General features: G+C 44.0%; 1 protein-coding gene across 2 annotated transcripts in view; it reads left to right on the forward strand.

The window, feature by feature from the left end:
* LOC106579138 (zinc finger protein 385C) overlaps positions 1-25,916 on the forward strand; it is a 149,295-nt gene extending 123,379 nt beyond the window's left edge. Inside the window, exons 4-11 of one of the 2 annotated variants that reach the window (XM_045702571.1) lie at positions 6,533-6,675; positions 11,224-11,331; positions 13,838-14,024; positions 18,886-19,254; positions 19,423-19,625; positions 19,877-19,975; positions 20,188-20,280; positions 23,633-25,916. In XM_045702571.1, coding sequence (XP_045558527.1) covers positions 6,533-6,675; positions 11,224-11,331; positions 13,838-14,024; positions 18,886-19,254; positions 19,423-19,625; positions 19,877-19,975; positions 20,188-20,280; positions 23,633-23,869 — 1,439 coding nt within the window. In that variant the 3' untranslated portion in view covers positions 23,870-25,916. The remainder of the gene's footprint in view (positions 1-6,532; positions 6,676-11,223; positions 11,332-13,837; positions 14,025-18,885; positions 19,255-19,422; positions 19,626-19,876; positions 19,976-20,187; positions 20,281-23,632) is intronic. The other variant, XM_045702572.1, reaches the window with a different exon arrangement.
* The last annotated feature ends 2,046 nt before the right edge of the window (positions 25,917-27,962 follow it).

Raw genomic sequence — 27,962 nt, forward strand, 5'->3', positions numbered from 1 at the left:
ATTTATAAGTGACCCCAAACTTTTGAACGGTAGTGTATATTGCTAAGAATGTGAGAGTAGGGTGACTCCCCTAGCGGGTCTCGAACCCAGGCATGTGCTTATTGGGCCAGTATATAGTAGTTAAACCCTGTCTAGAAGAAACCCTAACCCCTCCTCCCTAGGCACTTATGTAGATGAAGCAACTTGAAGGATGTAAGCAATAATGGTGATTGCACTTGACTTCATGCATCCACCAGTACCCGAATACCCGATACCCGATCTGAGACCCGAGCGGGTCGGAAACAGAATTCTAAATAATGTCACGGGTCTGGGTCGGATATCTGGTATGATTGTCACAGGTCTCGTGTTTGTGTAATTTTAACTGGCTTGCTCCTGCAGTAGAGAGAGAGAGAGATTTTATCATTTATGCTGCTGCTTTTGCTTTTCATGAGAGTGGAGCATGGCGAGTGTAGCTTGTTGTTGTTGTTGGCCAATCATAAGTCATTAAAGCGGCAATAGACTACAGTCATAGAGCCTCCGTGTGGCAAAAGTTAGGAGATATCTAATCAATAAAAGATGCAATTAAAATGACGGAATTAAATGTTAAAGGAGAAGGATAGGCTATAACAACCTAGGCTGCTACTTAATATTCTGAATGGAGTTGTTGTTATTTGTAAATGTAGAATGAGAAAGTGCATGCACTGCAACCTCAATTACCCTAACAGTTAGCTGGCTTAACTAGCTTCTCCGGGTTTGATGCAGTCAAGACAGGTACTATGTAATCATATTTTATGATAAATAACCTAGCTTAGTCTACTATAGCGCCAGTAGGCTTGGTTGGTTGCTGTCTCTCTCTCCATCCCTCCTCCCTGCTCCCCGTGTCACTCACTCACAGTACGGCCCCTCCCCCGCTTGCTAGAGCGGCACCTCTCTCTCCCTCTTGCGCTTTATCAGCTCCGGTTAATAAAGTAACTTATTAACAAATGTCTAATATTTCAAATATATACGTTGAAAACACTATGTTTAAATCACTGGGTGTGAGAGTATCCCAAACCTTGCCAACAGACAAAGCACTATGATTGGATCAGGGGTTCACCAATCAGAGACTTGATTGGCTTGGCAACAATAACAAGACATGATTTGTAATTACATATTTTTTGGGGGGATGAAACGTGTCGAGAATCTAAATATTTTAAGTTATGAGAACATGGTAACCACGGTCTGAGTAAGTTCTATTTGACATTAAGGGAATGGTCTCTTGGAAACTTTCCTTGCACATCACGGGAACATTACTATGAAAACTTTAGTTAATGACCTAATGAGACTGTTAAGGGAACTTTCGACAATATGGAGGATCCTAAGGGATGGCGTCAGCTCTGAAACACTCTTCTGAGGTGCTGTCAGTCCGATCCTCTGCATTGAAAGGCTTGTTACCCTTTTCCTCATCAAAAGAATGATAAACACTGGGACGGTGAGTCACCAAAAGACTAATCCTCAAAATAATAGCGATTAAGCCTCCAGTTTGCAGTGTGCCATCATTTCTCTGCCTCATAAGCTTTTATCCCCACTCTATGAAAAGGATCATTGCATCTACACTCCTATCATCCATGAATATGGTATCTTTCTCTCGGGAAGTCGAAGCCGGGTTGAAAGAGGAAAACTGTTTAACCATCAATTCAATGGATCGTGAAGGGCAACTCTTGTGTAGTGTAAAAAATGCATATATATATATATACATACTTTCAGACATACATACAACAAGTTTAAGGGTAAGATTAAAAAGAATGATTCAATGCACAGTCGACCAGTTGAAAACAAGGACTGCAAAAGACTGAGTGTGTGGTTAAAAGTGTCAAATGAAGGCCAAAATGTGTTAACATTTTTTTTAAAAACCTATAACTATACTTGTAGCCAAAATATTTTTCTGAGACAAATATAAATTCACTCACAGTTGATGTTCATACCCGCTTCTATGGAGCAAAACATTACATTTCTCGCCTGCTACTTTTTATGACTTAATGCTTGAAAGATTATTGAGATCAATTGCAGATTTGTGTGAGAGAGAGGGGAGGGGAGAGGAGAGGGGGGGAGACAGCGAGGGAGAGAGAGAGAGCGGGGGAGAGAAATGGAAACAGAGAATGAGAGAGGGTGAAGGGAGAGAGTAAGAGAGAGAGAGTTAGAAAGAGAGGGAGATAGAAAGAAAGAGAGAGTCAAGGTCCCCAAAAGTCACAACTTAGCACAGCACCCAGTTGGAGGTGAAAATGTTCCCCTAGTTTCTGCTTTATCACACACGCACGCACGCACGCACGCACGCACGCACGCACGCACAAACACACATTCTATTTAATGGATCCTGATTGCTATTAATGTGTGCTGATGGTAATATCTCCAGGGGTAGTGTTCACCTCCATCAAGATCAAAAGTAATATAATTGGCTATTTAAGCCCCATTTGCTCTCTCTCTCTCGCTCCCTCTCTCTCTCCCTCTCTCTCCCTCCCTCTCCCTCTCTCTCCCTCTCTCTCCCTCTCTCGCTCTGCCTGCTGACCAATCTCTTACAGCTGTACCACAATAGAAATGTGTGTGCCAAGCTGCAGTACTCCAAACTTGATTTGGATTAAGTGCTGTCCTTAATCCTTAAAATATTCTGGTTATTTTTGGACAACTTTGCACATTGAGAGTTCTGCTTAGTGGACAGGACAGAAATGTGTAGGTTGAAGTACTCAGTACGGCAGTAGGGATGGGCACGGGTATTCGATTTTTCGAATATCCGAACAGACATTAGTATTCAATTACTTGGGAGAGTATTCTTTTTTGAGAGATAGGCTTTAAAAGGCTTTGACTAAAATGCAATCAAATTATCTGTGACATTGCTACATAGCCAACAAGGATAGACCATTACATTCAAAATTATAATAAAACTAGTGATGCACCGATATGACATTTTTGGCCGATACCGATAACCGATATTTAAAAGGTTAGTGGCCTTTTAAGCATTCTAGTACAGTTAAATAGTTAACACACACACATGGACGCAGCAGTCTAAGGCACTGCATCTCAGTGCAAGAGGCGTCACTACAGTCCCTGGTTCGATTCCAGGCTGTATCACAACCGGCCGTGATTGGGACTCCCATAGGGCGGCGCACAATTGGCCCAGCGTCGTCCGGGTTTGGCAGGGGTAGGCAGTCATTGTATATAAGAATTTGTTCTTAACTGACTTGCCTAGTTAAATAAAGGTTACACACACCACACTGACCAAAAAGTTATTTTGTTGGCCTTTATGTATGTCCCCATTACCAGTAAAACATAAACAAAACCTATTTCTTTCACTTACTTGCTGTGCTGTATCATTGTTCATTTGTTTAGTCATTTCATTCTCAACCAGGATTTCTATGGAACGCCGTTTGGGTCTTTGCCAAATAAGCTTGTTGATCAATCAGAACCTGAATATGACTGCACGTCACATAATAATTTAACGCGTTCATACATTTTTTATGTAGTTATTACACATTGATTACACTGTCACTCGTATTTCATATGTCACAATGATTCATCGATACGTATGCTATGATGCTGGTAAAGTTGTCTCTGACCTGCTGGTCATAAAAAAAGCTAGCTAGCTCATGGATGCAAACAATTTTCTTCCCCAAAACATAGCAAAATGACAATCTGTTTCAGTAGCTATATAGCTAGGTGTCATCTAAAATAACCCTACTTCATAAGACAGTTGTTATTTGATTAATGGTGGTTGGACCCATCTATGTGAAGCTAGCCACAATAAGGATTAGCCACTATAGTGGACTTTGTGGTTAGCCTTCAAAATAAAAGTATGTAATTGACAGTGATACAAATAAATACAAATAGTAGAATTATGCCATAATTGAATAGATGATGCTAAACGAGGTTGGAATGTTGTTATATAAAATCAACAAAAGACAAGAATTTGTTAATTTGACAGAAATCTGTTGAAATCACACTGCATGTGTTAGACTTTAGAATTGCATTGGGGGCATGCTTATTTCACTGTACAGCCTTACCTATGGATTGTGGATCAATGACATGGGGTATCAGTCTACTCAGTGACACCCAGAGAACATTAGCGTCGTAGCTCTTATTGCGGGACTCTGAAACAACTGAATTGAGCCACGTTTATTGTCAACATATGTGTATTGAACACTATTCCAGAGGAAAAACATTGCGTGGATGTTTGAGTCTGATAACTCTGAGGAGGACGCTGGGAAAAAATTGCCTGTGTATTGAGTAGACTGTTACCCCATTTCATTGATCCCCAATCCTTAGGTAATGCTGTACAGTCCGATATGACTGTCAATACACACAATCGGCTGACTGGGGAGGTGATTTCACACAGTCACAGTCCCACGATAAGAGCTAATATTTGCGTAAACTCTTCACAGTTGTGTTCTGTGGGTGTCACCAAGTAGACTGATAACCCATTTCATTGCTTCACATTCCAAACTTGTTTAACATTATCTAGTCTAAATATGGCATGATTCCACCAATACTAACCTTCTGCATCACTTTCAAAGAGGTCTTTTTATTTTGAAGGCAAACCGCAAATTCCACTATTGTGCCTAATCCTTATTGTGGCTAGCTTCACAACACATAACCTGGTCTGGTTGAGCCTCACCAGCTGGCTGCTTATAATGTTATCTTTGGGCAACAGTGTTAAGTAGCTGGCTAGTTTTTTATTTTCATGAACTGAAGTTCAATTTCAATAGGCAAACAACAAGTGGCTACCTAGCTAATACTTACTCACAAGGATTCCTAAATCATTTCTAAGAATAATGAAAATGACTGCAGTTTCTACTGGTCATTGTTTTCAGGCTGATTGTATTGGTGCTAGTTAGGTACCAGGCTAAAGCTAGCTAACTACCCCAGAAGTTGCGGTCAAACAAATAATGCTTTATTACCAACGCGGTATTGTAAACACGTCGTTCGTGGCCGGTGTTTGCTTGTTTGCAAACTTTTTTGTACAGCTTTGACAGTGCTACTGATAGTAGTGGTGGCGCTTGGCTTGCAGGTGCAAATTCAGAACACACAACATTCTATAATAGAACTGTGTTATTTGACGTGTCAAATTCAAAACGTATTTAACGCATCAAATAGTGTTATTGTCAAATAGTGTTATTTGACGTGTATCTTTTTTGACACGCAAAGACCCAAACGGCGTTCCATAGTATGTCATGAAGCTAATAGCAGTGACGATATTACTGTGTAACTCCGGTAGTGCAACATCTGAAAAATAGCGCACTTGGTAGTGTGTACCGGTGCTCGACCAGTCGTGAAAGCCAACATCACCCCCGACAGAGAACGGTTGATTGTTATGGGCAATGAATTCCATTATCTTGGCGTTAATGGATTTCGCCTTTGAGTTGTCTCGCTGATATGTTCTTACTCTTTCAAATGATGCTTGACTTGTTGACTGCTCAATCCACAAAGCAGACATTGTGGGCTAGGTTAGGAATGCTGCGTTGCACGTGTAGCGCAACATTTTACGTAGCGTCATTAAGTCATGTACCTACGTTATATAGGTATGCACGTCAGCTTTGACATCGGTTTTGCACATCGGCGTTAAACTAGACATCGGGCCGATACCGATGTTGGCATTTTTAGCTAATATCGTCCGATTCCGATATGGTCACCGATATATTGTGCATCCCTAAATAAAACGACTGTTTTATGACAGTTTTTATGAGTGCGCCCCATAAAAAAGACACGCCCTGGTAGCCTACACCCAATACCTCAACTTGTTGTTATTGTCGGTCAATCGAAGCGGCGCTACAGTCAGAGGCTCCATGTGTAGCAAGTGAAGTTAAGTGAGATTTGAAATTACGGAATTAAGTTGGCTAAATGAGAAGGAGTAGGCTACAATGATAAACCAACAGGTAGGCTGTTGTTTCATATGAATGGAGTTGTTGTAGACAAGGACGGGAAGCGCAAAATAGCCTCAATTAGCCTAACTACTTTAGCTAGCTGGCTACTGTAGCGTCTTTACAACAATTTGATGCGGTCAAGACAAGCACTACCAGATGGTTTGATATATAACCTATTGCAGCAACAAGTTTGTTTGTCTAACTAGCTTGAGCGGTGTCTCTCTCTCTCTCACACACACACACACACACACACACACACACACACAGGCCCCTGAAATACACTTGTATTTCGACTATCTGGATACATTTCATGATATTATTCGAATAGCAAAATAATTTCGAATTCTCATCCCTATACAGCAGTCAGAATTTATTTCAAGGAGAGGTGTGGCTTTGTATTAATTTCCATAGAAAATGTCCACAAGATGTCAATCTTTGAGTGCACAAGGATGATAGGAAGTCAGAGTCTACCAAGTAGCTTGGGAGGTGTGTTGATCACCTCCAGTTGACACCGCCAATACAGCAAAGAGTTATCAGTGACAATTGAATTCTAGCCTTAGCTCTTTGTCTTACGCCAGATAGTATGTCAGGTAGAATTGACAACACCTGTTGGAAGACAATGGATTTTCAGCATCTGTATGTCCTCCACCCACCCTCTTCAGGTACACTGTCCCAGGCCAACCCCCTCCTGGCCTCCCTATCCCTTCCAGGACGGCCCCTCCAGGCCCAGCTGGACATCAAGCACTTCCTGCCGCTCCACGTCAATGCCTCCTCCCCCCTCAACCTCTTCCCCAACTTCAACATGGTGAGCTGCTCTCACACACACACGCATGCATGTAGACAGGCATGCACACACTAGGGTTGGGCGGTATCCAGATTTTCATACCGTTTCTGTACCATACCGGGGTATACGGTATTACCGAAGGGGTGCTATTTTTTATTTACATTTTTTTGGGCCACACAAAACTATTTAGGCAACAGGGATCTTGATCCAGGAGAGGGTTTGCATGTATCTGTTCTAATCAAGAAGCTTGATCTTGACATCTATGGGGGTGCCACAGGGTTCAATTCTTGGGCCAACTCTTTTCTCTGTATACATCAATGATGTCGCTCTTGCTGCTGGTGAGTCTCTGATCCACCTCTACGCAGACGACACCATTCTGTATACTTCTGGCCCTTCTTTGGACACTGTGTTAACAACCCTCCAGACGAGCTTCAATGCCATACAACTCTCCTTCCGTGGCCTCCAACTGCTCCTAAATACAAGTAAAACCAAATGCATGCTCTTCAACCGATCGCTGCCTGCACCTGCCCACCTGTCCTGCATCACTACTCTGGACGGTTCTGACTTAGAATATGTGGACAACTACAAATACCTAGGTGTCTGGTTAGACTGTAAACTCTCCTTCCAGACTCACATCAAACATCTCCAATCCAAAGTTAAATCAAGAATTGGCTTCCTATTTCGCAACAAATCATCCTTCACTCATGCTGCCAAATATACCCTCGTAAAACTGACCATCCTACCGATCCTCGACTTCGGCGATGTAATTTACAAAATAGCCTCCAATACCCTACTCAACAAACTGGATGCAGTCTATCACAGTGCCATCCGTTTTGTCACCAAAGCCCCATATACTACCCACCACTGCGACCTGTACGCTCTCGTTGGCTGGCCTTCGCTTCATAATCGTCGCCAAACCCACTGGCTCCAGGTCATCTACAAGACCCTGCTAGGTAAAGTCCCCCCTTATCTCCGCTCACTGGTCACCATAGCAGCACCCACCTGTAGCACGCGCTCCAGCAGGTATATCTCTCTGGTCACCCCTAAAGCCAACTCCTCCTTTGGTCGTCTCTCCTTCCAGTTCTCTGCTGCCAATGACTGGAACGAACTACAAAAATCTCTGAAACTGGAAACACTTATCTCCCTCACTAGCTTTAAGCACCAGCTGTCAGAGCAGTTCACAGATCACTGCACCTGTACATAGCCCATCCATAATTTAGCCCAAACAACTCCCTCTTCCCCTACTGTATTTATTTATTTTATTTATTTTATTTTGCTCCTTTGCACCCCATTCTCTATTTCTACTTTGCACTTTCTTCTACTACAAATCTACCATTCCATTGTTTTACTTGCTATATTGCATTTACTTTGCCACCATGGACTTTCTTGCCTCTACCTCCCTTATCTCACCTCATTTGCTCACATCGTACATAGACTTATTTTTCTACTGTATTATTGACTGTATATTTGTTTTACTCCATGTGTAACTCTGTGTTGTTGTATGTTGTCGAACTGCTTTGCTTTATCTTGGCCAGGTCGCAATTGTAAATGAGAACTTGTTCTCAACTTGCCTACCTGGTTAAATAAAGGTGAAATAAAATAAATACATAAAAAAATCTAGCCACTTAGCTAGCAAGTTAGCAAACCAAATGCATAGCTGGAACACAAGGCTGGATAATTTATTTGACACATCTTTGATTTCTTATAGTTCTACTATATTTGTAGTTATAAGCAGTGGCGTAGCATACACCCCTGCAGCCCCCGCGAGGTGGGGGTGCCCCCAACCCACATTTTTTAAATATATTTTTGGGGAGGTATTGAAAATCATATCGTTTGTATTTCAAAATACCCTGGTATACGGTATAAACGGTATATCGCCAAAGCACGCACACAGGCATTCCTGAGCATGCTCATGTACACACACACACACACACACACACACACACACACACACACACACACACACACACACACACACACACACACACACAATGTTTGGAAGCATGTCTATTTCTTGTCTTATTACCTGTTCCTCTATGTACTTGATGACATGTATACACATACTGTACACCTATGAACTCCAAAACATACCTTGTCACATCTTTTGGATAAGGTGTGTTGTTCAAGTGCAGGCGGAAGTGACATCACACCACTCAAATATGGAGAAGCTGCACATGGAGAGATCCATGATTGACTGTTCGTTTTTCTATTTGATGGCCACATACAGGGATGCTCAACTACAGTCCTGGAGGGCAGCAGTGTCGGCTGGCTGTCTTCTTATGTCCTTGCTTCACAATATCAGACCAAATTATTTTGTTCGGAAATCTCTCGCCAATCAAGAAATCAGCAGGGCCCTCAAGGACTGGCGTTGTGCAATCCTCCCTGACCTTAGTTGTAGGGGTGGTTGTTGGGGTGGCTGTAGGGGTGGTCATGGACAACAACCCTCCTGAGGAGCTATGCCCCCCTGCAGGCTTTTCCTCCAGCCCTGCTGAAACATACCTGATTCTACTAATCAGGTGCTCCTCAAGACCTTGATTAGGGTCGTGTTCATTAGGCCACAAACGGAATCAAACAGACTGAACCAGGGAATACCTGGACTCATTTTCCCTTTCCGTTGCAAAGCATTCTAAAAGTTTTCCGTTGCGTGCCTTGATGAACATGAGCCAGGTATTTTAGAGCAAAGGCCTACATGTCACGCCCTGACCATAGAGAGCCCTTGGTTCTCTATGGTGTAGTAGGTCGGGGCGTGACTAGGGGGTGTTCTAGTTCATTATTTCTATGTTGGTGTTTTGTATGGTAATCGTTGCCTCTAATTGGGGATCATATTTAGGTCGCCTTTTTCCCCACCTGTGTTTTGTGGGATATTGTTTGGTTTTGTGCTTGTTGCACCACGTAGTCACGTTTTGTTGCTTATTAGTTTTGTTGAAGAAGTTTCACGTTAAATAAATATGTGGACCTCAACACACGCTGCACCTTGGTCCGTCTCTTACAACAACCGTGACAGAATATCCCACCACAAAAGGACCAAGCAGCGTGTGCACGAGGTAAAGGAGTTTTGGACATGGGAGGAAGTCATGGTAGGACATGAGACCCTTCCTTGGCGGGAGTCGCAAAGGAGCATGGAAGGACAGCGACGACGCCAGGTACCGCGGCCACAGAAACCCCAAGATTTTTTTGGGGGGGGAGCTAGCGGCTGAGCAGAGGGAAGAGCCAGAGACCGTCAGGGAGGCGATAGAGAAGTGGTCGGTCGACCCAAGGAGAGAGCCATAGCCCGCCTGGGAGTCGATGGCACAATGTGAGGAGGGATATCGGAGAATGATGTTGGCGAGGAGTAGGCTGCAGCGCAGGCGTGCTGAAGAGTGTCATCAGTCCTGTGCCATCTGTGCTGGCTCCACGCACCAGGCCACCAGTGCGCCTCCCCAGTCCGGTACGTCCTGTGCCAGCTCCCCGCACTCGTCCTGAAGTGCGTGCCACCAGTCCGGTGCCACCTGTACCGGCTCCACGCACCAGGCCTCCAGTGCGCCTCCCCAGTCCAGTACGTCCTGTGCCAGCTCCCCGCACTAGGCATCCATTGCGCCTCTCCAGCCCAGAGCGTCCTGTGCCGGCTCCACGCACTCGACCTGAGGAGCGTGTCATCAGTCCGGTGCAACCTGCGCCGATGCCCAGTCCAGGCACGGTGTCCAGTCCCGCTCCAGGGCAGGACGCTTCCTCTGCGCCGATGCCCAGTCCAGGCACAGTGTCCAGTCCCGCTCCAGGGCAGGAGCCTTCCTCTGAGCCAATGCCCAGTCCAGGCACGGCGTCCAGTCCCGCTCCATGGCCGGAGCCTTCCATGGCGCCGGTGCCCAGTCCAGCCACGGCGTCCAGTCCGGCTCCATGGCAGGAGCCTTCCTCTGCGCCGGTGCCCAGTCCAGGCACGGCGTCCAGTCCCGCTCCAAAGCCAGAGCCTTCCTCTGCGCCGATGCCCAGTCCAGGCACGGTGTTCAGCCCGGCGCCATGGCCGGATCCGGGGTCTGGGCGGGGGCTACGACCTGCACCGGAGCCGCTACTGACACTAGTCACACACCCCCCCCCCAAGTTGGTTTCAGGTTTTGCGGCCGGAGTCCGCACCTTTGGGGGGGGTACTGTCACGCCCTGACCATAGAGAGCCCTTGGTTCTCTATGGTGTAGTAGGTTGGGGCGTGACTAGGGGGTGTTCTAGTTCATTATTTCTATGTTGGTGTTTTGTATGGTTCCCAATTAGAGGCAGCTGGTAATCATTCCCTCTAATTGGGGATCATATTTAGGTAGCCTTTTTCCCACCTGTGTTTTGTGGGATATTGTTTAGTTTTGTGCTTGTTACACCACGTAGTCACGTTTTGTTGCTTGTTAGTTGTTTTGTTGAAGAAGTTTCATGTTGAATAAATATGTGGACCTCAACGCACGCTGCTCTTTGGTCTGTCTCTTACAACAACCGTGACACTACAGGAGAGTAGCTCCCCAGGAGGGTTGGTTGACCGCCCATGTAATAGTTAGACACCACTAAATCTGAGTAATGTTTGTGTTTAGTCTGGCTTGTTTTGTGTGCGACAGATGGACCCGGTTCAGAAGGCAGTTATCAACCACACGTTCGGTGTGGCACCGCCCAAGAGGAAACAGATCATCTCCTGCAACATCTGTCACCTCCGCTTCAACTCCACCGTAAGTCTCTCAACTCCGTTGCAACAATACTACAGGCTGAAGCTATCCTCCTCTCTTGTCAGATCGTTCATCACTCTGACGGTGTATGTGTACGTGTGTGCGCATGCGTGCTCCTGTTCCTCTATATCTGTGAAAGTTGTGTGTGTTGTTGTTGTCGCTGAGCCTTTCTCCACCTATCAGCCAGAAAAAGCATTAAACCCAGACACCCTCTCTCTGCTGGCATCCAAATCCCCACATAGAAGAACCATCACAGTCCACACACACACAAACTGACACTCACACTGAGACACATGAACACAGAGGGAATGCTCAATACATCTGTAGACTGCTCCATTCACGAGAACTAATTACATTTTTGGGGCTCAAGCTATGCTTGTCAATTAATTGAAGAACTGCTTGATGGGGCTGTGATGTACTGTATATATATGCAGTGCATTTGGAAAGTATTCAGACCCCTTGACTTTTTCCACATTTTGTTACGTTACAGCCTTATTCTAAAATTGATTAAATATTTTTTCCCCTCATCAATCTACACACAATACCCCATAATGACAAAGGGAAAACAGGTTTTTAGAATTTTTTGCAAATTCATAAAAATTTGAAAAACGGGAATTCCTTAATAAGTATTCAGACCCTTTGCTATGAGACTCGAAATTGAGCTCAGGTGCATCTTGTTTCCATTGATCATGCTTGAGATTTTTCTACAACTTGATTGGAGTCCAGGTGTGATAAATTCAATTGATTGTACATTATTTGTAAAGGCACACACCTGTCTATATAAGGTCCCACAGTTGACAGTGCATGTCAGAGCAAAAACCAACCCACGAGGTCGAAGGAATTGTCTGTAGAGCTCCGAGACAGGATTGTGTCGAGACACAGATCTGGGGAAGTTTACCAAAACATTTCTGCAGCACTGAAGGTCCCCAAGAACACAGTGGCCTCCATCATTGAATGGAAGAAGTTTGGAACCACCAAGACTTTTCCTAGAGCTGGCCGCCTGGCCAAACTCAGCAATCAGGGGCGAAGGGCCTTAGTCAGGGAGGTGACCTAGAACCCAATGGTCACTCTGACAGAGCTCCAGAGTTCATATGTAGAGATGGGAGAACCTTCCAGAAGGACAACCATCTCTGCAGTACTCCACCAATCAGGCTTTTATGATAGAGTGACAAGATGGAAGCCACTCCTCAATAAAAGGCATATGACAGCCTGCTTGGAGTTTGCCAAAGGCATCTAAAGACTCTTAGACCATAATAAACAAGATTCTCTGGTCTGATGAAACCAAGATTGAACTCTTTGGCCTGAATACCAAGCATCACTTCTGGAGGAAACCAGGCACCATCCCTACGGTGAAGCATGGTGGTGGCAGCATCATGCTGTGGGGATATTTTTCACAGGCTGGGACTGGGAGACTGGTCAGGAACGAGGGAAAGATAAACAGAGCAAAGTACAGAGAGATCCTTAATGAAAACCTGCTCCAGAGCACTCAAGACCTCAGACTGGGGCGATGGTTCACCTTCCAACAGGACAACGACCCTAAGCACACAGCCAAGACAACGCAGGAGTGGCTTCAGGACAAGTCTCTGAATGTCCTTGAGTGGCCCAGCCAGAGCCCTGACTTGAACCTGATCGAACATCTCTGGAGAGCAGCGATGCTCCGCATCCAACCTGACAGAGCTTGAGAGGATCTATAGAGGAGAATCGGAGAAACTCCCCAAATACAGGTGTGCCAAGCTTGTAGCGTCATACCCAAAAAGACTCGAGGCTGTTATCGCTGCCAACGGTGCTTCAACAAAGTACTGAGTAAAGGGTTTAAATACTTATGTAAATGTGATATTTCAGTTTTTACATTTTCAATAATTAAAATAAACTGTTTTTGACTTATCATTATGGGGTATTGTGTGTAGATTGATGAGGGGGAAAAAACAATTTATCTATTTTAGAATAAGGCTGTAATGTATCAAAATGTGGAAAAAGTCAAGGGGTCTGTGTGAGGGGTGCGTACTGGCGGCAGAGAAGTCAGGCGCAGGAGAGCAAAAACTGTGTCGCGACGACGCAGTTTAATAATAAAAACCACCGGAAAACAGAACAATCAATAAATGGGTACAAAACCCGACGCACACCAGACATAACGTGCACAAGCACTTATAATAAACAATACCAAACACGGACATGGGGGGGAACAGAAGGTTAAATACACAACATGTAATGATGGGATTGAAACCAGGTGTGTGGGTAGACAAAACAAATGGAAAATGAAGACCGGTGACGTCGACCGCCGAACGTCGCCCGAACAAGGAGAGGGACCGACCTCGGAGGAAGTCGTGACAGTCTGAATACTTTCCGAATGCACTGTATGAACTGTGTAACTAGTTACCAAGTTGTTTTGCCAAAATCCTTCCCCTTTCCTAATTTCTTGTCATTTTTGGTTGCTGTTCTGATGCTGAGATCCAGAGATCTCTTCTCCTCTCATACTGTTTCTTTGTTTCTTTGTCTCCTCCATGACCAGAACCAGGCTGAGGCTCACTACAAGGGCCACAAACACGCACGCAAGCTGAAATCCATGGATGCCCAGAGGAACCGTCAGAGGGGCCAGGGCTCCATGGCAGGGAGGGAGAGAGACAGGGAGAGGGGGAAGACTGGAGTGGCAAAGTCCCTACCAGCACTGATGGACCCCAGCCTCACAGAAGGAACAGGTAAAATACCAGGTCTGGAAAAAAAGCTCCCCTCTCGCCTGCTCTCCTTCCTTCCTTTGAAGTAAGGCTTGAGATTTGATTGCGATCAGCAATTAGGATTCATGTCAGATCAGTGATCATAGCAAGGAATGTGCATGCAGAGGAGGTCGTTTTGACATGTAGGAGCGGAGCTGTTGTTGTAAGCTATCCTGGAATTCAGTGATTATGGTTCTGTTTCACGATTGTTTCAATTCACTGAATAAGTGTGGATTCCAGGCTTATTGTAACCCTGTTTTCTGTCCGCAAAACACAGCACAGAAACAGCACAGAAACTTGCCCATAATAACCATTTTAGGTAGACAAGACAGCTAGCTACTCTTAATCCAAGTTTGGAATGCTACTGCTAGGGATTGCGTTGCATGCAACGCATTTTCATGACAGTTGTGTTGAATCCGCTTTAAAGATCACAGATTTCTCACAGACATCGTAAAAAGCTAAGTTACGGTAGGAGATCATTCCTGCTATAAATATTTTTTTGCATTTTAGTGCTATTTTGTGGACAGAAAATGTGGCCCATATCGTTTACCAATCAGAACAGTATCTTTGTCTTCCTGTTATTTTGTCTCTTTGTCTTGTCATTTGTCAAGCCATTTTTCTCATCTGAAAATAGCCCCATCTCCTGTCGCTCCATCCTTCGCCGTATTTACTAGACTCATCTTCGTTTTCTATTGATTCTCTCCATACTTCGTTCACCATAATTCAGTTCCATTTAATGACATAATGATAGAGCCTTTATATCCAGGGTAACCATGGCAATTGATTAATGGAGAGAAAGGGAGAGATAAAGGGAGAGAGAAAAAAATGGAGAGAGAAAAAGGGACAGTGAGGGAGAAAGGGAGAAAGAGTGAGAGAAAGGTAAGAGATTATTGATTTATTACTAACAGTGTAGTATATTCCTGTCTTTGACCATCGTTGTTATATGTTTACTTTGACAATGTACAGTGCGTTCAGAAAGTATTCACAGCCCTTGACTTTTCCAAATGTTGTTGTGTTACAGCCTGAATTTAAAATGGATTCGATTGAGATTGTTTTTGTCACTGACACAATACCCCATAATATCAAAGTAGAATTATGTTTTTCTAAATTTAGACAAATTAATTCTAAATGAAAAGCTGAAATGTCTTGAGTCAATAAGTATTCAACCCCTTTATTATGGCGAGCCTAAATTAGCTCAGGAATAAAAATTGGTCATATAATAAGTTGCATGGACTCACTCTGTGTGCAATAATAGTGTTTAACATTATTTTGAATGACTACCGTAATTTCCGGACTATAAGCCGCAACTTTTTTCCCACGCTTTGAACCTCGCGGCTTAAACAATGACGCGGCTAATATATGGATTTTTCCCGTTTTCAAATTTTTTTTCTCCAAAAAAACACATTCTGTGACGTGCTCAGTTTTTTGGCGGCATGAAGCTTTCATTAGACCAATGAAATTGCCGAAACGGGTTAAGGTCAAACAACTTTTTTGTTTACTGTTTAGATTAAATCGAGCGCTCTCAAACTTCCCATCATTCTGATTACGGTAGTCATTTTGTCACGCTCATCATGGCAAAGACACGGAGAAATGCATATGATGCAGCTTTCAAGTTGAAGGCGATTGATCTGGCTGTTGGAAAAGGAAATAGAGCTGCTGCACGGGAGCTTGGTCTTAATGAGTCGATGATAAGACGTTGGAAACAGCAGCGTGAGGAATTGACTCAGTGCAAAAAGACAACTAAAGCTTACTGCTAATTTTTTTTTTTTTGTTACAAGCCGTGTTTCGTTAAAGCCTATTTATTTTTGTTACAAGCCCTGTTTCGTTAAAGCCTATTTATTTTTGTTACAAGCCGTGTTTCGTTAAAGCCTGTGTAAAGTTAATTTGTTTCAATGTACCGGTAGGCACCTGCGGCGGACATGTGCGGCTTATTTATGTTCAAAATAATATATTTTTTAAATTCAGTGGGTGCGGCTTATATTCAGGTGCGCTCAATAGTCCGGAAATTACGGTACCTCATCTCTGTACCCCACACAGTTGAGCAGTGAATTCCGAACACAGATTCAACCACAAAGGCCAGGGAGGTTTTCCAATGACTCGCAAAGAAGGGCACCCATTGGTAGATCTTTTTTTTTTTTAAAGCAGACATTGAATATCCCTTTGAGCATGGTGAAGTTATTAATTACACTTTGGATGGTGTATCAATACAAACTGAGGATGGGTCAACAATATTGTAGTTACTCCACAATACTAACCTATTTGACAGAGTGAAAAGAAGGACGCCTGTACAGAATTCAAATATTACAAAGCATGAATCCTGTTTGCAATAAGACACTAAAGTAATACTGTAACAAAGCAATTCATTTTTTACCTGAATACAAAGTGTTATGTTTGGGGCAAATCCAATACAACAGATTACTGAGTAGCACACTCCATATTTTCAAGCATAGCGGTGTCTGCATCATGTTATGGGTATGCTTGTAATCGTTAATGACTGGGGAGTTTTTCATAATAAAAAAGAAACGGAATGAAGTGAAGCACATGCAAAATCCTAGAGGAAAACCTGGTTCAGTCTGCTTTCCACCTGACACTGGGAGATTAATTAAACTTTCAGCTGGACAATACCCTACATAAGGGATGCATGTGGCAGCTCCCTTATGATTGATAAGGATTTTCATAGGGCAAATGGACGGTAACATACTAGACGTTAAAATATTAAAATAGGCCGACGGCCTCAGGTCGCCCCCCAAGGCCTTGTCTTCCGGGAAGTCAAAAAAAAAGTTTCCAGGACAATCGGTTTCCGAGAAATACATTTATTTTAAAACATTTTTCTGCTGTTCTGGAAAATTCCACCAGATGGCGACTGACTGTATATGGCAAATTGACATTTCATAACCAAATATACATGGCTGTTTCTCGTAAACGGAACAGACTTCAAAGACAAAACCCGGTGAGCACAGGGGTGGCCAAATGTACTTTTAGCCCAGAAACAAGATGCCGTCGAGGCCACAATGCTCTTTGAGTTAATGCACATTTTGTGGGATTAATGGTTGAAAATGGTAATACAGCGCTAATTTGACAGCTTCACGTCAAAGTACATAAACCTACGGTGTAAGAAAAAAATAGAACCAGACATTTATCTATCGGATTTTACGATAAATCATACAAGGTCCATTTCATAATGCTAAAACAAATGTGTGGTTTTTATAATTTATAGATCCAGTTGATGCATGTTAAGGCGAATCCGTTAAGGCAGGTTTCGGAGCTCTACGTGATTTCTGTGATTTTCTGTAATTTTTTGTTCTCTCACACACACACAGCCAAGATGGAGTGACACAGTGTGGGGTTTACAGACACACAGAGCCTGCAATAGTTACCAGCGTTCGAACCATCAAAGAACCATCAGACCTAGGGCTCTGAAACTTTATTAAACTGTTCTAGAGCTTGAGTTATGAGATGTGGCTCTAGAAGGTTCTCCGGCCGAGAAACAGCCTCTTCCATTTGCAATATCTTCAATTCATTTTTAACGTCGCGAAAATGACGACATTCCGAAAGTCCCAGAATCACAGTACAAGGTGCATTGAAACCACCTCGGCCCCATAGAGACAGACCCTACAAGTTTTTGTTTAACACTTTTTTGATTACTGCATGATTCCGTATGTGTTATTTCATAGTTTTGATGTCTTCACTATTATTCTACAATGTAGGTCTGTCCAAACGTTTGACTGGTACTGCAAATCTACTTGAAAATCTATGGCATGACCTGTAAATGGTTGTCTAGCAATGATCAAGAACCAATTTGCCAGAGCTTGACATTTTTTGGAAAATAATAATAATGCAAATGTTGCACAATCCAGGTGTGGAAAGCTCTTACTGACCCTGAAAGAGCCACAGCTGTAATCGCTACCAAAGGTGCTTCTACAATGTATTGATTCAGAGGTGTGAATACTTATGCAAATTAGATATTTAAAACATTTCTATAAACATGTTTTCACTTTGTCATTATGGGGTATTGTGTGTAGATGGCTGAGAATTTATTGATTTTTTTAACTCATTTTTTAGTTCAGGCTGTAACACAACAACATGTGGAATAATTCAAGGGGAATGAATACTTTCTGAAGGCACTGTAAGTGTTGTACTTTCCATGTCAATAAAGTATATTGAAATGAAATATTGAGAGGACAACATACAGAGAGATGTAGAGACACACTTATTTTAAATGATAATTTTAAATTATCAAATCAATTCTATCTATGTATGTATCTAGAGAGACAGGTACTGTAGAGAGAGGCTAAACAGGCTACCAGGGCTCCCAAGTGGTGCAGTAGTCTAAGGCACTGCATCTCAGTGCTAGAGGCGTCACTACAGACCCTGGTTTGATTACAGGCTGTATCACAACCGGCCGTGATTGGTAGTACCATAGGGCGGTGCACAATTGGCCCAGCGTCGTCCAGGTTAGGGTTTGGCCGGGGTAGGCTGTCATTGTAAATAAGAATTTGTTCTTAACTGACTTGCCTAGTTAAATAAAGGTTAAATAAAAAATACCAGTGTTGAGCAATGCTCTCAGTAAACTACATCTGCCAGTGTTTTTAATTGAATCCAGCTCTCACCTGAATCCACTGTCTTACGCTGCCTGATATAGTTGCCAAGTGAGTGCTGGCCTTTCTCCCCCCATGTAACCCTAACCCCATTGTCTTACGTCAGATAGAGACTAGTCTGGTGAGGGACTAATGCTGTGTAAGAAGCCACCTGTAGGAAGACAATTTAACCCCAATCCCTGTTTGTATGTGAATACCACATGTACGATAACTCTCATACAGCAACGTCTCTCTCTCCCTCTCCCCAGGCCTGTTCTCGTCTCCCCAGCCCCCCACCAGACTGAAGCTGGATGACACCCTCCAGGGGGTCTCCCCCACCCCTATGCCTGTCTCGGAGACCTCTTCACTGGACGCCTTGGCCCTCCTCTCACCCCAGGTCTCCCCTGCTGCATACCAGCTCTCGGAGCTCACATCAGACGGTAGCCCTATGGAGGGCCCCAGCCCGACCCCAGACTCCAACCCGTCACTGGAGGGCCAGGGGGAGTCCCCAGGGGCACCAGGAGGGGAAGAGGAGACCAGGCAGGGCAAAAAGAGCCCCCCCACCAAGCAGCACCTCCACTGTCCCATGTGCAAAATCACAGTCAACTCCTCATCCCAGCTAGAAGCCCATTATAGCGGTATGCACTGCAATATGTCTATATGGCTACTTGCACAGTATTTGCTATTGAGTGATAAGTAGACACTATTTAAATGCTGACCTATGATTCTGGTTAAATACAATTTTTAACTGATAAATTAATCAATATCTATGTGGTCATGTCTGTGATGTGTCTGTGCTGTTCTAGGCTCCAAACACAAGCAGATGCTGGAGGGCCAGACGGGTGCTCAGGCACGACGCCGAGGCAAGGTAATGTCATTGCCTAGGCCGACATGCAGGAGCAAGCAGGCAATCAGCAGCAAGGCCAGGGTGGGCGTGGCCCTGGCTAGCCAACCGTTCCACTGCGAGATGTGCGAGGTGTCCGTCAACTCGGAGACGCAGCTCAAACAGGTGTGTGTGTGTTTCTGAGTGTTTCTGAGTGTGTGTAGTACAGCCTCAAAATATATATGCCATGCACTCAGTCCTTGCATTTGGAGCTGCCTATGAATTTCAGAGGGGTTACATTTCCCTAGCCCCATCCCTCAGCTGTAGACCAAAACAAATGGGATTTTCGATTGTATTTCGAGTGAATCCCAGAATGTAGCTTTTAAGGGATGTTTCACTCAGTATAAAACCTAACATGCTTTGCTTTTGTCACTCAGCACATGAGCAGCAGAAGACACAAAGACCGGTTGTCAGGAAACCCCCAGAAACCGAAGTTCAGCCCTTATACTAAGAGCCAGCCAAACCCTGTTTTAGCAGTAAGTGTCCGTCCAACACACACACACACACACACACACACACACACACACACACACACACACACACACACACACACACACACACACACACACACACACACACACACACACACACACACACACTACCCCTCCTGTCCTGCCCATTCATTCCCACACAGCCAGCGTTCTTATTTTGTCGCCCCCTTTCCCCCGTTCTTGTGTCCTCTCTGCAGAGCGTGAGATGGAGTGGTTTCCCGTTTGGGGGGGTGACCTCGGCCATAGGGAAATTGGCCAGCCACTGCCACCTCAGCACTTACAGCCCTCAGGTGAAGGCCTATATGAGGATGTTTTGTGAATGTCTTTTTAGCAACCAGAGACGGATGTCTTTATCTCATTGTCTGGATGATGTTTTACCAGATAACCAAACTATGACGTCCATGACATCAGATGTCTTAACCTGCATGTAACAGAGACCAGTTGGTTTTATTTGAGTTATATCCGGTCTTCTAACCCAGAAAACCAGTTTAAAGACAGAAAATAACGTCAGTAAGACGTCAGGGGCCACATTTTACCCGCTTAGGAAGAGTAAGAACCTGAATTTGAATTAGGCTACTGTCTTATGTGGCTCTGGTCACATAAAAGGCAAACACACATTTATTCACATTCCCAAACTGTCTCTGTCCCATTGTCTATCTATGGGGTAAATTAACTGAGCACTATAGCGTGCTGCTGCTATGTCGGATAGCTGAGAAAGGGCCATGTTTGGGAATAGGCATGGTCATGTTCTTTCACAGTTTACTAACTACAAAAATAACTGCTTGAAGTTGGTGAGGCCAAATATACTGGCAGGCACAAAAAGGTCTCTCACTCACTCATGTAAACATAGCCTCGCACACACACAAACATTGTCACATAACCACAACACACACACAAGTACATGCTCGCAGACAAACACACACACACACACACACACACACACACACACACACACACAGACAAAGACAGAGGGCCGCACAGGATTTGTGTTTGGCCAGCTGCTGGGTAGAGGCAGTGTCTCAGGCCATGGTCACAATCTTGTCTGGGATATTTAAGGCCAGCTCGTGAGGTTGCCAACAATCCACACTGGCTTCACACCAATTGATGGTGATGGATATTCACTTTCATGTTTCATTCACCCTCACTCTGACGTTAATGTTGTGGTTAGCTGAATGCATACAGGCCTGATCTAGAGTATAACTTTTTGGATACAATTGTATGGGCTTGAAGAGAGACAACATTGTTAGACTGATTCTGACATGGGACACCAGGTGAAAATACTTTCTGGCCGAACAATAGCTAGGTTTCCATCCAATTGGCGACAGATTTTTATGGGAATATTCAAAAATACGGATAAAGAAAATATTCCCACCAGTGGTGTTTCCACCAAACTGGCTTCCACCAACAATCAGTGCGTGACGAGGTAATGCACACAACAGTTTACTTTTCGCTTAAGTTTTTATGTACCAAATAAAAATCTAAAGTTCAATGTGTTTCCGTCACATTTTCAACTAGTATTGTCACAAAAACGGTTGCGTTAAATAGCAACTATGCCTACTCTGGTCTTGAACCGTCCACACTAGCCAACAGCTGGCAGATACAGTGCAGTTGGCTAGTCTACATGATGCGATTATTATGGAGAAGAGCAAGAATATTTGTATTTGCCAAATGGCAGGCAAGCATCAATCATCATGTCACCAGAATAAGACCCTCGATATTTATTGGAAAGGAGCATCAAGATCACCATGCACTTTCACCACCCTGTGAAGTTCATTAGAACTTATTTCATCTGTAGCCTAATAAACTGGATCGTTTCCTGAGTCGTAGCGGGAAGACCACACACCATATCATCGCATGACTCCACGTTTCCTTCCATATGAAGGTTATTATATAAATATTTGGAGATGAAGGCATTTCCACTGCTGTTTCTCGCATAAATAATTTGACAAAAAAAAAAGATCCCACCATGTCGAACGAACAAATTATCTGTCGACATTTATAAAATTGTACCGAAACTTCCTGTTTCCATCACAGCTGGTACCACAGAGCTTGAGGTGGCCAGTATTCAATCAATTGCAGATAGTGGGTTTTACAAATATTACTTTGAGAAGTTGAATTTGCACAGCTGTATGTCCTGGATGGAGGGAGTTATGGAAAATCCACTATCAGGAATTGATTGAATACCAGACCAGGGTCAGCCACGCAATCTCCATAGACAAACAATGGCAGTAGAATGACCTTACTGAAGAGCTCAGTGACTTTCAACGTGGCACCGTGATAGGATGCCACCTTTCCGACAAGTCAGATCATCACATTTGTCTGCCATGCTAGAGCTCCGGTCAACAGTAAGTTCTGTTATTGTGAAGTGGAAACGTTAGGCCACACAAGCTCATAGAACAGGACCGCCGAGTGCTGAAGCGCATGACGCGTAAGAATGGTCTGTCCTTGGTTGCAACACTCACTAACGAGTTCCAAACTGCCTCTGGAAGGAACGTCAGCACAAGAACTGTTCGTCAGGGAGCTTCATGAAATGGGTTTCTATGGCTGAGCAGCAGCACACAAGCCTAAGATCACCATGCGCAATGCCAAGCATCGGCTGGAGTGGTGTAAAGCTCGCCGCCATTGGACTCTGGAGCAGTGGAAATGCGTTCTCTGGAGCGATGAATCACGCTTCACCATCTGGCAGTCCGACGGACAAATCTGGGTTTGGTGAATGCCAGGAGAACGCTACCTGCCCCAATGCATAGTGCCAACTGTAAAGTTTGGTGGAGGAGCAATAAGGGTCTGGGGCTGTTTTTCATGTTTCGGGCTAGGCCCCTTAGTTCCAGTGAAGGGAAATAGTAACGTTACAGCATATGAGATTCTAGACGATTCTGTGCTTCCAACTTTGTGGCAACAGTTTGGGGAAGGCCATTTCCTATTTCAGCATGACAGTGCCCCCATGCACAAAGTAAAGTCCATACTGAAATGGTTTGTTGAGATCGGTTTGGAAGAACTTGACTGGCCTGCACAGAACCCTGACCTCAACCCCATTGAACACCTTTGAAATTAATTGGATGCCGACTGCGAGCTAGGCCTAATCGCCCAACATCAGTGCCCGACCTCACTAATGATCTTGTGACTGAATGGAAGCAAGTCCCCGCAGCAATGTTCCAACATCTAGTAGAAAGCCTTCCCAGAAGAGTGGAGGCTGTTATAGCAGCAAAGGGGGACTAACTCCATATTAATGCCCATGATGTTGGAATGAGATGTTCGACGAGCAGGTGTCCACATACTGTTGGTCAGGTAGTGTATGTCTAATACTTTCAAATACCTGTGCCGAGCTTGATGTACACTTGTTTGCTGGTACAATTGAACCAATATAATAGTCCCAAAAGTGCAAACTCCATGCTAAATCAAGCACACCTCAAAGAGGTATTTGACCCTGGGTTGTGTACATTAAGCACCAAATGGAGGAACACAGACGGAAACTGGCTGGGACCACTATGACTTGCCCAATAAGAAATGAACATTTTTGTTTTCCATTGCAAATAGTTTCAAACCGTTTTTCGTTGCGTGCTCTAATGAACTTGACCTGCATGTAAGTTTGTTGAATAGCTGTCGCAGACTCATACTAAAAACCCTATGGTTCCTCTCTTCCAGACCAAACTGGCCCTGCAGAAGCAGCTGTCCAAGGCCCTGTCGGCAGGTTTCCTGGCCAGCCACATGAACCCGGCCACCCTTTGCACCATGGCCTCCAATCCCCTGACCCTGCGGGGCCCCCCGGGGCCCGGCCACACACCCCTCATCCAGACCCCCCTGCTCAGCCCCGCGCTCTTCAGGCCCGCCCCGGGGCCCCTGAGGGCCACTCATACGCCCATCATCTTCTCGCCGTACTAGCCGAGTTTGGACAAGCCTGGATCAAATTGACCTAGGCTGGACAAGCCAAGCTTGGACTAGCCTTGATCAAATTGGCATACATTTACATTTTAGTAGAGCAAACGATCTAGCCCAGCCATTCTAGATGAAAAATAAGGACCTAAGTGGAGCTACTCTGAGGCCCTGTCCAGAAACAGCCTTGGCACTTGTGTACAGTACTGTATATCATTTTATACTGTATAAAATGATTAGATAGGTACTGTATGTGAGCAATATGGTTGGAGCTCAACTTTAACTTCTAATAGGCTGGAATGTTCACCCTATCGCTGAAACCCATCAAATCCTTTCAGATCTTCACAAGTGTACAGAGGTTAAGGGTTGATTTTGGACAGGGCCTAAAACATTTCTATGCAGCCAATGAGAGCAGAGCAGCGTGCCACCAAGTCCAACATGCAAAACCGCTTACTGGCTACGGTGCTACACACTGGAGAACCAGTGATGGCCGTGGCGTTTCAGCCACAAAATTGTTGCCCCTCTCTCCCGTTGGCTCTCTGAAAACTGTCGACTGCATGCTCCAACTTGGTCTGGAGGACCCTCTTTGAAGCCATAGCGACAAACGATCAAGTTTTATTTGTTTTGTGCTATTTATTAGATGACGATAGAGTAGGCCTATATTTATGTCATGTATAGTGTCCGTTGCCGATGTCCCCTCGCTTTAGGATTTTCCAAACAGTTTCACTCTGGGAGTAGGCCTACACTGTCAGATTTCCCTTGTCCAGTATTAGTCTATCACCTTTTGTCAAGGATACTGTTTTATTTGTGTTGTGCTTTCTGCTAAGGTACTTTTCAACTAACACTTTCATTGAAACCCGGTATTAAATCCCAAAAGAGCAAACCTAGCTAGGTAGAGCCTCCACTGGCCGGCACTCAATGTCTGTCTGTCTGTCTGTCTGTCTGTCTGTCTGTCTGTCTGTCTGTCTGTCTGTCTGTCTGTCTGTCTGTCTGTCTGTCTGTCTGTCTGTCTGTCTGTCTGTCTGTCTGTCTGTCTGTCTCTGTTCTGTCTCTGTCTCTGTCTCTGTCTCTGTGTTTTCTAAAGCCTTGTTGATGTTGGCCAACCTAAATAAACAGGTTTGGTTTGCTAGGTTGCAGCCGGGATCCACCGCATTCACGGTAAATGCTGCATACTGTATGTCGGCTCAATCGGAAAGGACTTTCAAATGTCAGTTCGCTATAACGCGGATCTACCTAATCGGTTTGAATCCTGGCCTTGGTCTGGGAACATGATGCACGATGCCAATGTGAGACCCTGAGTCCCAGCAACCACAGACCCATCAGACAACACATTATTAGTAATTCTGTGTGGCTCAGGCAACGGCATGGTCATGTGTTCAATTCTCGCAGGGAACACATACACGTACTAAAGAATGTATGCACTCACTGTACTTCAAGTCGCTCTGGATAAATGATGTATACCATGCTCTCAGCATTTGACAGAGAAAGATACGTCAATGTAGCTGGTCCCAGATCTGTATATGCTTTCAAGATATTCAGAGGAGCTGGCTCAAGCAGATCTGAAGTCAGGCTAACATTGATGGGTATTAGAAGGTATCGATGAGGTAAGGGTCACGCTCTCTCGTGCTCTTTATTTTCCCTCTTTCTCCCTTTCTTCCCTGTGTAAAAAGCAGTATCAGTACAGCCACAATCAGCCCCCCACTCAAACCTGATGGAGAATATTTTACTTCAGGGAAACAGGAATAAAGAGACAGAGAGAAGGGGGAGGGAGAGAGAGAGTGAGAGAAGCCTGCGTTCAAAACACCCATAATCTGGGGCTTATTCAGGAGGGCGCAACGTCACAGAACATTTAGCATTTAGCATAGAAGTACAGTACCAGTCAAAAGTTTGGACACACCTACTCATTCAAAGGTTTTTTTAAATTTGTACTATTTTCTACATTGTAGAATAATAGTGAAGACATCAACACTATGAAATAACACATATGCAATCATGTAGTAACCAAAAAAGTGTTAAACAAATAAAATATATTTTAGATTCTTCTAAGTAGCCACCCTTTGCCTTGATGACAGCTTTGCACACTCTTGGCATTCTCTCAACCAGCTTCACCTTGAATGCTTTTCCAACAGTCTTGGAGTTCCCACATATGCTGAGCACTTGTTGGCTGCTTTTTCTTCACTCTGCGTTCCAACTCATCCCAAACCATCTCAATTGGGTTGAGGTCGGTGATTGTGGAGGCCAGGTCATCTGATGCAGCACTCCATCACTCTCCATCTTGGTCAAATAGCTCTCACAAAGCATGTAGGTGTGTTGGGTCATTGTCCTGTTGAAAAACAAATGATAGTCCCACTAAGCCCAAACAAGATGGGATGGCGAATAGCTGCAGAATGCTGTGGTAGCCATGCTGGCTAAGTGCGCCTTGAATTCTAAATAAATCACAGACAGTGTCACCAGCAAAGCACCATCACACCTCCTCCTCCTTGCTTCACGGTGGGAACCACACATGCAGAGATCATCCGTTCACCTACTCTGCGTCTCATAAAGACACGGCGGTTGGAACCACAAATCTCAAACTTGGACTCATCAGACCAAAGGACAGATTTCCACCGGTCTAATGTCCATTGCTCATGTTTCTTGGCCCAAGCAAGTCTTTTCTTATTATTGGTGTCCTTTAGTAGTGGTTTCTTTGCAGACATTCTACCATGAAGGACTGATTCGCGCAGTCTCCTCTGAACAGTTGATGTTGAGATGTGTCTGTTACTTGAACTCTGTGAAGCATTTATTTGGGCTGCAATCTGAGGTGCAGTTAACTCTAATGAACTTATCCTCTGCAGCAGAGCTAACTCTGGGTCTTTCTTTCCTTTGGAGGACCTCTTGAGAGGACCGCTTGATGGTTTTTGCTACTGCACTTAAAGAAACTTTCTTGACATTTTCTGTATTGACTGACCTTCATGTCTTAAAGTAATGATGGACTGTCATTTCTCTTTGCTTATTTGAGATGTTCTTGCCATAATATGGACTTGGTCTTTTACCAAATACGGCTATCTTCTGTTTACTATCCCTACCCTGTCACAACACAATTGATTGGCTCAAGCGCATTAAGAAGGAAAGAAATTCCACAAATTAACTTTTAACAAGGTACACCTGTTAATTGAAATGCATTCCAGGTAACTACCTCATGAAGCTGGTTGAGATCATTCTAAGAGTGTGTCAAGCTGTCATCAAGGCAAAAGGTACTGTAGCTACTTTGAAGAATCTGAAATATAAAATATATTTTGATTTGTTTAACACATTTTTGATTACTACATGATTCCATTTGTGTTATTTTATAGTTTTGATGTCTTCACTATTATTCTACAATGTACAAAATATTAAAAATAAAGAAAAACCCTTGAATGAGGTATATCACATAGATAAGCAGCCCTCTGTCATAGAGAATAAGAAATCATGCCCACTCTATACAGTGCATTTCTATCTGCAAAGTTCTGAAACGTTTCACTCTTTTGAACAATCTCCAGATGCCACCGAGCACGCTCTGTTGATGGGAGTCTGAAGTACAGGAGCTCCTCGTTAACAAGTGGGAATCATGTCCTGATGCTTTGGCCTGATTATGTGTAGTATGAGGACTTAATTTAAAAAAAGTTGCTCCTCTCAATCACTTTATGTTAATTCCTGAGGAAGCTGGTAAGTTCTTTCACAGAAGGGGACTATTGAAGATGTAACACCTCTGTAGTTTTAAGCCCCTGCTATCCCTCAGTTTTGTGTCCTTTGTTCTAACTGCTTGTGCTGAAATATTGTAGCCTAAGCAATATTATGTCATTTTAAAGTTGTATTTAATGTCATCCGGTGGACTACATGGGTAGCTTAATTTTCCATCCATTGCAATAATGTAAATTGGTATTCATAAAGAAAATGTCCATGTCTGTATCGTTGTACATGACCTTATAAAGAATACAGATTTTTCATAGAAATGTGTCTCCTGTGTTACCTTACTCTACAGTGCCTTTTGTTGTTACACTGATGCACAATTGTAAGGATACAATTATTCCCTGGCTGTGACAGACCAATCATGCCCTCTGCTGGCCATGCCCTCTGCTGACAT

This window comes from Salmo salar, chromosome ssa19 (genome assembly GCF_905237065.1).
Source record: "Salmo salar chromosome ssa19, Ssal_v3.1, whole genome shotgun sequence".
Taxonomy (NCBI): domain Eukaryota; kingdom Metazoa; phylum Chordata; class Actinopteri; order Salmoniformes; family Salmonidae; genus Salmo; species Salmo salar.